Genomic DNA, 9,608 nt, shown 5'->3' on the forward strand with positions numbered 1-9,608 from the left:
CCAGTAGCGGCACCAGTCTGTCCGTTGGCACCAGTCTGACCAGTAGCGGCGCCAGTCTGACCAGTAGCGGCACCATTTTGGACTTGACCGTTACCCTGACCCTGCTGAAGAGCCTGAGCGGCGGTAAAAGCGGCCTGAGGAGTACCAGCGGGCTGGCCGGGAAGAGTGGGACCACTGCCCTGGACACCACCAGCAACACCAGTCTGGTCGCAGACCTGGGGACGAACAGCCTGGGAGCTGGAGCCGGTGGAGGCCATGTAGGCATCGATGTTGGGGAGGACGTTGACGCAGCGGTTCTGGTTGATCAGGTCGATGTTGTTGGCAGCAGCCTTGCCCTGGACGGACATGATCTGAAGCTTAGTGACGACATCCATGAAAGCACCACCGGTGGCGAGGGTAGAGTTGGCGGCCTGTACGTTGGGCTGCTGACTGTTGGCAGCATCGATCACAGCCTTCTGGTTGAGCTCATCGACTTCAGCGTTGTAGGCGACGAGAGCAGCCTGCTTGAAGGCAGCGTTGTTCTGAATGCTGGCGCCGGTGTTCAGGAAGTTGGAGACCATGGAAGTGTCGGCCATCCAGTTGGAGACAGCGGTGGCGAGGTCACCAGCGGTAGGAGTCTGACCGTTGGTGGCGCCGGCCCCGGTGGGGGTGTTCTGGGTGCCTTGCTGCTGAGCCTGGCCATTGCCTTGCTGCTGAGTCTGGCCATTGCCTTGCTGCTGAGTCTGGCCATTGCCTTGCTGCTGAGTAGCTCCGCCCTGCGCCTGCTGGGCACCGCCATTGTTGTTGCCGGTGTTCGCATTGCCCTGGCCCTGCTGGGCGAAGGGGGCAGCAAGAACTGCGGAGGTGAGAAGAGAGGCGACGAGAATGTACTTCATGGTGGCTGTGATGTGTCGGATCAACCGAGTGGGATATTATATGCTCAGGTAAAGAGTTAATTAGTGGATATAAGAAAGTTAGAAGATGCTGAATAGAAAGTATTAGCCTGAAGAAGTATGAGGAGCCTGTCCGATGATGAGATTATGGGTGTAGGCAGACGAAGTATTTGTACTCGCTGAGGGTTGGGCCCCGCGCCGTTGACCCAAACGCATAACTCCCCCGCAGAAGCAGATTTGTTGTCTCAGCCTGGGCAGTGGTCTGGAACGAAGCCGCTTGTGAAGACTCGGCATCTGTTCTGGAGGCAGAACGTTACCTGGCCTGACGGTCTCGTAATGTGCCAGGCCATGCGTCAGGCGACCTTGGTAGTGCCGACCTCTGGCGGGCAGTGTTTGCTAAGGCTACAACCCCAGACACAGAGTCGTGGTCTCGCTGGGTGTACCCAGCCCAAACAGTGACTGTGACTGCCGAATCGGTTTTGAGCTCCGATGTCACTGTTTTGGTGGCGTCTGAGGGTCGGTTTCGTTGGTCTTGGCGCGCGAAGCTTGCCGGAGATCATCAAATCTTGTCTCGAACCTTACTAACCTTAGCCTGTCCTGTTGGTCAATGCGCATGCTAAGGCGGACTGCAAGATAGGTATTCCACTCAAGGAGTCATTGGTTTCTGCTCACGACCCCCGGATTCGCCTTCTCCACACATATTCGCTGCCGACTTCAGCGTTCCACGACAGACGACTCATGTTGCACAATGCGGCAGCACTAGACTTTGCTGTAAGAGCCGCAAACACAAGAGCCCGCGCATAACTTCATGTGTCTTACATAGGCTTTCAGAGTGAATGACAGTCGAGCGGGCTGCCCGTTGGACGCATGAATGTATGTACGGAAGTGAAGAGATTGTTTGGGTACGCGTTTCTCGATCGAGGTGCGCATGCGAGGTGGTGAACCTGTTGCAATGAAGTTTAATGTCGAACGCTGCGAAACGCGTATTCCTTGAGACCGTCACTACACTGCTATCGCGCTTCGCTGTCGCGCTTGTCAATATCATAATGTGCATCGCGATACGATGTGTGAATCGTTGCCCCGGACCGACCGAAGTCTCAGCTGCGATCTAAGGGATAAATGATACTACCTAAATGATTCGTTCGAAGGGCGGAAGGAACGCGTCAAATAGACGTCTTCTCGTGGCAGAGATTTCACCAGAATATGCAGCTTCATGCATTGCAGTTCCTCGCACGTCGTCCTTCAGGGACGATTTATTTTGGCGCAATGTTCGCCTCTGGCATCTGCGACATTGGTATCTACGCATCCTCTGCCCGCTCTTCGGGCCAGCCGCCCCATTCGACACCGCTCTGTGCGGGATCCATCCGAGTTTCGATCTTGCGCACGACGCGAGCCGGGTTCCCTGCTACAACGGTAAAGTCGGGGACATTCTTCGTCACAACGCTTCCAGCACCCACGACACAGCCTCGACCTATCGTGACACCGGGCAGGATCATCGCGTTTCCTCCAATCCAGCAATCTTGTCCAACGTGGATCTCTTTTCCGAGTTCAGGACCACGGGTCCCCTGGCGGATGACTGGATCAAGGGGATGTGTGCCAGAGTAGAACGAGACGTTAGGGCCAACAAGCGTACGATCGCCAATGGTGACCAAACAAGTATCCAGGAACACTGAGTTGAAGTTGATGAAGACGTTTTTGCCGAGCCGAACGTTGTAGCCGTAGTCCATGGCCAGTGGGGGCTCGATCCAAGGGTCATCCCCGAACAGGGCGTCGTCTTCCTCAGCTGTTGATGCCTGAGGAGGCAGTGGTGTATTGTCTTGAATGATGCTGTTGGAAGCATCAGCAAAAATAGTCCCGCACGAGGTGGTAGGCGATAGACTCACTCCCTGAACAACTCAGTCAATTTTCGGCGGGGAACTTCTCCAGCATTTGTATAGCGTGCACATGCATTTTTGCAACGCGCCCGTTCTGCAATAAGTTCAGGAGTAAATGCTGTGTACAGCTCACCACGAGCCATGCGCTGTTTATTCGCTGAGAGGGCCATATCAACGACGTTTAGTGGGCGACAGTTTCAACTTTCAAGGGCCCGGTGTGATGTGTGAAGGATGGCTTGGTTATCATTACAGGGCGGGAGCCACCGGTCCGAGAACGTGTTTATCAAAGGAAGCCTGAGGCTCGACATGGTGAATGTAGTGCGTGGCTCCGATCTTGGGGTGTAAGCGCAACCGTGGCTACGTTGCCTCGTGCATTATGTAAGATGTCTTGGCACACCAACTCTAATGCAGCTAGATCTGATGAGATCAGGCGCGTTGTTCGCGTGTGTGAACAATGGCGGGACAGCTTGTGCGCTCTTGATATTGTCCGACGCAACTTGCACATATCTGCGTTTCTCGAGTACGGTTTTACGTCCCCTTCTGAGCATGCCGTAGGCTCCTCTTTCTTCTTGTCCTGCCGCTGCTCCCTCACATTTTGCGCAATTATGGACCCGAACCGTTCAGCAAATGCACATGCAACACACGACAACATATCGCTTCCTGTCAATCGCCCACCACTACAGGGCGAGTGGACTCCGGGGCTTGACGCTAGATCGCGCGTACAAGAGTCTTCGCACGTTCAGGTCAAGCCCGCGAACTATGTACCTCCCGAGTACTTTCCTTCAGGAAAGCGTTCATTAGCAGGCATAGGGTTGCGTGCTTTCTTCTTAGGCAATGCTGCAATTGTGGGCTTCTCCTTCGCGGCACAGCTTGTGCACCACGGCAGTCACCTATGGCGGCCCTTCCTCTTCCTCGGCACGCTCTCTGTGTTCCATTTTCTCGAGTTCTACACAACTGCGGCTTACAACACACCGGACGCAAAGATAAGCTCGTTCCTGCTTACCAACGGCGCCCACTACCGCATCGCGCATACCGTTGCCTTCGTCGAGACCATCATCACGTCATGCTTATTTCCCAGTTGGCAGTCGAAGGTCCATCTGCCGATGGTTATACTTGCGGGCATAATTCTGGTGCTGGTGGGTCAAGTTGTGAGGAGTACTGCCATGGCACAAGCGGGCACGAACTTCAATCATCAAGTCCAATCAAAGAAAAACGATGGCCATGAGCTTGTCACTCGTGGCCTGTACGCCTACTTCCGCCACCCGTCGTACTTTGGGTTCTTCTGGTGGGGTATTGGAACCCAATTGATGGTCGGCAATACCGTCTGCACTCTGGGCTATGCCTGCGTTCTGTGGTACTTCTTTATGAAGAGAATTACACGTACGCCCAATCACGCTTCTGGTCTGGCAGCACCGTGCTAACATCATGCAGACGAGGAGGGACACCTTATTCAGTTCTTTGGCAAGGACTACGAGAAGTACCGAGCAAACACGCGAACGTGGATACCGTTCATATGACACCATATAGGTTAAGGGGAGGGACTGTGTCTATGCTCACTAAGGCTGAGCGGCTGTACGAAGATGGACCTCCGGAGGGCCATATAGCCTCAGCCTGGCTTCGCACAAGTGAACCTCTGTTTGTCGAAATGTAGGCTGTGTCAACACTCAACCGACGTGGGCCATCGTTCTTCCTTCCCCGCTAGTTGCAAATCACGGCCGAAGGTGACTCATTCGACAGCTGTCACTGCCGGTCTGCTCGATAGCACCTACCGATATTGCCTACTTTTCGTTGTTAATTGGTTAGCCCAATCTTAGTAGGACTACGCTGACATCTGTGGAGCTTTTGCAAGCCCTTCAAGCGCCATGATACAGGTGGTCGTCCCCAATACTATCAGTGCGCTCCGTCTGTTAATAAAGCAAGCGCCCACGACTAACATGCCTGACCCTGAGACTCTATACCTACCGAACTGCCTACATCGCCCTCGCCTGCTTTTTCCGTTTGTAGCCACCTGCATTCGCATGAGTGAAGGCGGGTGCTGCGAAATGATCTAAGTCCGAGACCCTCAGTCTTGGTGTTGTAAGCGCTCGTTCTGTGCAGCTTTGACAGCCCTGTGAAACGCTTGAGAAGCATCGCTGACATGATCATTTGACCAGAACGATCTGCATCTCGTAAAAACATCATAATAACAGACTGCTGGAAGCAAACGGCTTGGCATCAAGATCTACAAGATCGCGCTCGAAACCTTAGAGCTGCGCGACACAACCCTCGAAGCCATGATTGTCATTCCCATGAGGACATCAACAACACACCAGCTTTGCCGAGGATAATGCCCAAGCGCTTGAGACACACAAATAGTACGGAAACACTGAGGGCTGGGAGACTACTTTCGGAGATGCCAAGCCACTGGGCACTGAATGAGTCGACTGAGCGTTATGACGAGGTTCGAGCGTCCCCATGGCAACGCGCTTTGACTACGACAAAGGCAGCACAATGGATGCTTGGATGTATGGACGGTGAAATACGACCGGCAGGAACCAATCGCACGTGGCAGTAATCAATTAAGAGTAATCAGTTAAGAGTAATCAATTAAGGCATCTGCTATAGTTGGCATCACATGTTGTGCATCTCGATTTCAGCTTTCAAGACCCGACCGAACTTCCCTCATTCCACTGGCGGCCCATTTGCTTCTAGCCAACTTCCTTACAACTGATGTCTTCCCATCCTCTACTACGGCACTATCATCTTCTAACGTTGCTCCCCTTGGTTCTTCAACGCACTAAGAAGCGCTAGAGTTTAACCTATCCAATAGCTGTCAGGACTGGGCTCTGGCCGGCCTGGCCAGGACAACTACAAGGTACCAATGCTCAGTCAGATGGTGAGTTTGTGGCCAGAACAGTACTCGTTGCCACACTGGATCAGACGTGGCCACGCCACAATTGAATCGGCCTCAATTTGACAATGGCATACTGTACCTTCGCATAGCATTACGTAGACTCTCGTTAGAAGATCTAGAGGTTAGGGAAGTATTGGGAATCAGACGGCAGCGAGCTGGCGATAGCTGAAGACATCAATTCGCGATTGTGTCCTGGACATTCAAGCCTCGCTGTTGTCCTGTCATTCAGCGTCCTCGGTTTCGCCAACGTCCTGCTGAACGCGCGATGGCTCACCATGTAGTTTCACTATCGAACGCCCGCAAGAAGCAGAGATGCATCGAGACACAGCGCGACGAGACGTTGGGAGCAGCCGCGAGGTCTCAGAAATGCAGCGCGTTGAAGCGCCAAGTTGTCTGACGATTTATGCTTAGTGGACTGGGTCGCTACGCTAGGTACGTAACTGGTTTGCGAATAAGCTTCACTGCTGCATAGCGGCGTTTCTCACTCATCTCCATGGTTTACGATTATGAATCCATAGCGTAACGTTACTTGAGAAGCGCACAGTAGCGCCGAGATTCACATGCACCAAGTCCGCTAAATGCTGGAACGGCGAGAATGAGATTGTAATTAGAGAAAGCGCTCCACGTGCACAGCAACACCCATTCAGTCATGTCATCACCGAAGCGGTGGAGCTACAGTGCATGGACGATAGGTAGGTTACGGTCTCAGTGCACACCAGTGCGGTAAATCTCAAAGCGTCGCCACTCTTCCTCTGCTCGACCCGTGAGGACCTTCAGGACAGGACAGAAGCCCACCAACAACCACCCTCAACTCAAGCTGACTCCTGGCTCGTGGACTGCTTGTCCTTGTTACTCTGCTGGGCGCAGTACATGTAGGATAGATCCACTCATTCGTGTTGCTGGCTTTCTCACTCGCGCCGCCTTGGTTCTGAAGTTGGAGCATGGTTGAATACAAAGCGCAGCGACGTCCAGTCCACGACAAAGCACGGAGTCACCAAACGGCGCCAGCAAGTGAGAACGAGTGATCAATTCGGCTCGTGCAGACACGTACACAGGACGCGATGTATGAACCCAACTCAACTCGACTCGCCTCGCTTCAACTGACGCCTACCCCTTCGGCCCCCCAGCAATCCCCAGCGCCGCCCCCGTCGCATGGCCCGGTCCATCCGGCCCTCCAGGTCTCTCATACGGACCGAACCCGCGGCTGTTGAGTGTCAACCAAGCAGCGATAGCGGGAGGAATCGACGTGAGGAATCGACGTGAGGAATCGACGTGAGGAGTCGACGTGAGGAATCAACGCGAGGAATCGACGCGAGGAATCGACGCGAGGAATCGACGTGAGGAATCGACGCGAGAAATCGACGCGAGGAATCGACGTGAGGAATCAACGCGAGAAATCGACGTACCCCAGCGGTTTATGCGCAGAAGAAGTAGGCTGGTGTGCGTGCTGCGAGCGGGGCGGGCCGTCATGGCGCGCACGCTGTCCCTCTCTCGGCGTTGGGCGCGAGGATGTGCAGCCCATTGTGCTAGCGGTGGTGGGTCTGCACGGCGCGTATGTGTCGGGGAGCAAGCTAGGGCTGTGCGTGCGGCGGGGGTGAGCATGGACCCGTGGTTGCCTGGTGGTGGTGAATGCAAGACCATGGGGTGGCGGAGCACGACGCGGTGGATGATGCCCAGGGCTTGGCTGTGCGGACGGATGGATTGGGAAGGACCCCACGATCCCCCGAGAATTTGCACTGCGTCGCGCTGTACATCTGCCAGGTCTGTGGGCATCGTCGACGGAGAGACCAGTGGACGGGCTGGGTGCAACGATGGAAAGTACGTGGACCAAGTGTGAAGAAAGGTACGCGCCAGCGGCAGTATCCTGCCTACGCGTGCTGTGCGGGCCAGGGCGCGATGCTGAGCTCCCTCTCCTCGGTGCCGAAGACGCGGAGTCTGTTCCCAAAGCCGTGCCAGAAAGAGGACGAGAAGTGTGGAATAAACTCCATCTCCGCCCGCGCCCGTGTCTGGATGGGAACCCACCCCGTCTCGTCCTGCACGTACTCTTCGTCCGCCCAGGTCCCTGTGGGTCGTGTGCCGTCGTCGTCTTCACCTTGCCCCTGGCCTTGCCCTCGTCTGTTGCCGTTTGCGTGTAGTGTGTCGTGGTCCAACTCCTCCCCCTCTCCCTCCTCCTCCTCCGACCCAGACGCGGCGGCATCGGCGACGCTCAACTCTCTCAGTTTCTCAAACACGGTCTTGGTCGCGAAACGATGGCGTGTCTGCTCTTCCGTTTTCGCGTTGTTCTTGCGCTTAGCCCGGCGGTTCTTGCGCGCGGTCAGTGTGGAGCCGGGGGCCACGGCGATGGGAGTTTGTACTCTGTCGCGGCCGGCGGGAAAGTTTGATGCTAAAGGGCCTTGGGCGAGCGAGATGCCGCCTTCGGAGGCTTCTCCGCCGAGCGCTGGCTTCGCTGGTCGGACTGTAGTGTCCTCTATTGACTCTGTGGGCTCGCTGCGCTCTGCGCCCAGCTTCGCCGCCAAGCGCAGCATGATGGTCGCGGTGAGCAGGCTGTCGTAGCCCGCCTCGTGAAACGCTTCCAGCTCGTTGTACTTGCCGTGGTCCTCGTGCGTGACCGTGGTGGGTAGTTGCTGCTTCTGCAGCCCCCGCGCAATCTCCTCGAGCGTCGGGCTCGCGTTCAAGTCGCCTTCGTCATGCGTGGCCAGGTACTTTGTGTCCACGATCCTCGGAGCCAGCTCATGCAGCCGCCCATTAAAGGCATCCAGCGTGTCCGGCAGCGGCCCAACAAAGGTACGGTACAGATAGACAATGTCGGTGAACATGTTGTGCCCCACGAGAACGGGGCGGTTCTTCTTCAGCCGCGCCAAGGCACGGTCGAATCGGTCTCTGTGGTCGGAGGGCCCGTTGCTGCGCAGGATGTGCAGCAGGTCGGCGTTGACGTCGCCGCCGACCAGCGCTTCGAAGATCCACCGGAAGCCGGTCTGGCGCGCAATCTGCTCCTTGACGCGCGTCTTGATGCGGCGCACGTTGTCTGCCTCGCGGGCGGCGTCAAAGGGCAGGATGCGGATGCAGTCGTTTCTTCCCACGGCCACGGCGTCGGGGAATTCGGCGCGCACGAGTTGGTGGACGAGGCGCTTTTCGAAGCGCGAGATGGTGTTGGACGCGGTCGCATTGGTGTTGGACGCGGTCGCATTGGTGTAGGACGCGGTCGCATTGGTGTTGGACGCAGTCGCATTGGTGTTGGACGCGGTCGCATTGGTGTTGGACGCGGTCGCATTGGTGTTGGACGCAGTCGCATTGGTGTTGGACGCAGTCGCATTGGGGAGGCCAGTAGAGGTTGTAATGTCGAGGGCTGTGGAGGCGGATTTCTGCCAGGCGGATATGGCGTCCCTGCAGCGGCGCACAAAGTCGAGCGATTCGGTGTCGGTGTCCTTGAGCTGCAGGTCCTCGATGACGTTCTTCTTGTCGATGCGGTCGTATGCGAGCTTCTTCGCCCTCTCGGCCTCGTCACGTGAGAGGTACGGGACGCCGCGCGCAAAGGGGGCGCCGAGGTCGAAGCCACAGCCCAGCAGGAACGAGCATGCGCCGCTCTGGAAGGTGACTTCGCGCTCAAAGTCGAGGCGCTCGTGCAGCAGCGGGCTGATGTCGATATTGTAGGGCCGCAGCACGTACTTGTTGGCCATGTAGTCGAATTTGACGCACGTCAGGCCGACCTGCAGGATCTGGTAGCGGTCGGCGCCCTCCTTGGTCTCAGCATAGCGGTCTTCGAGGGTCAGTCGTCCGGCGCCGCGGGGCTTCCTGTTGGGCAGGCGGCTGGGGATGCCAGAGAGCTCCAGGTCAAAGGACACGAACTCGGCCTCGGAGATGTGGATGAGCAGGCCGAGTATGTCGTTGGGGAAGGACTCGGCGGTGACGTCCATGGTGGTGGTGGTAGTGGTGGTGGTGGTGGTGGTGATGGTGGTGGTGGTGGTGGTG

At 56.4% G+C, this 9,608-nt stretch overlaps 4 protein-coding genes across 4 annotated transcripts in view; 1 reads left to right on the forward strand and 3 right to left on the reverse strand.

The window, feature by feature from the left end:
- The window catches only part of M421DRAFT_65209 (uncharacterized protein), a gene marked incomplete at both ends in the record, with an annotated part of 1,700 nt that extends 825 nt beyond the window's left edge, over nucleotides 1-875 (reverse strand). The window contains 2 exons of the mRNA XM_033596228.1: nucleotides 14-661; nucleotides 773-875. Of these exons, the coding sequence (XP_033447552.1) occupies nucleotides 14-661; nucleotides 773-875 (751 nt within the window). The remainder of the gene's footprint in view (nucleotides 1-13; nucleotides 662-772) is intronic.
- A 1,764-nt stretch (nucleotides 876-2,639) lies between these two features.
- M421DRAFT_421698 (uncharacterized protein) lies at nucleotides 2,640-3,057 on the reverse strand. Its single transcript, XM_033592914.1, has one exon. It carries the CDS (start codon nucleotides 2,914-2,916, stop codon nucleotides 2,752-2,754), a length of 165 nt encoding a protein of 54 aa, XP_033447553.1. The 5' UTR covers nucleotides 2,917-3,057; the 3' UTR covers nucleotides 2,640-2,751.
- A 147-nt stretch (nucleotides 3,058-3,204) lies between these two features.
- M421DRAFT_421699 (protein-S-isoprenylcysteine O-methyltransferase) lies at nucleotides 3,205-4,725 on the forward strand. The gene is made up of 2 exons (XM_033592915.1): nucleotides 3,205-4,126; nucleotides 4,178-4,725. Exons 1-2 carry the CDS (start codon nucleotides 3,352-3,354, stop codon nucleotides 4,261-4,263), a joined length of 861 nt encoding a protein of 286 aa, XP_033447554.1. The 5' UTR covers nucleotides 3,205-3,351; the 3' UTR covers nucleotides 4,264-4,725.
- A 2,782-nt stretch (nucleotides 4,726-7,507) lies between these two features.
- On the reverse strand, nucleotides 7,508-9,553 carry M421DRAFT_101735 (CAF1-domain-containing protein; the record flags this gene model as incomplete). Its single annotated transcript, XM_033586674.1, has 1 exon — nucleotides 7,508-9,553. The coding sequence occupies one exon, from the start codon at nucleotides 9,551-9,553 to the stop codon at nucleotides 7,508-7,510; it is 2,046 nt and encodes a 681-aa protein (XP_033447555.1).
- Between the last annotated feature and the right edge of the window lie 55 nt (nucleotides 9,554-9,608).

The sequence above is a fragment of the Didymella exigua genome (genome assembly GCF_010094145.1).
Source record: "Didymella exigua CBS 183.55 unplaced genomic scaffold M421scaffold_17, whole genome shotgun sequence".
Lineage (NCBI taxonomy): Eukaryota > Fungi > Ascomycota > Dothideomycetes > Pleosporales > Didymellaceae > Didymella > Didymella exigua.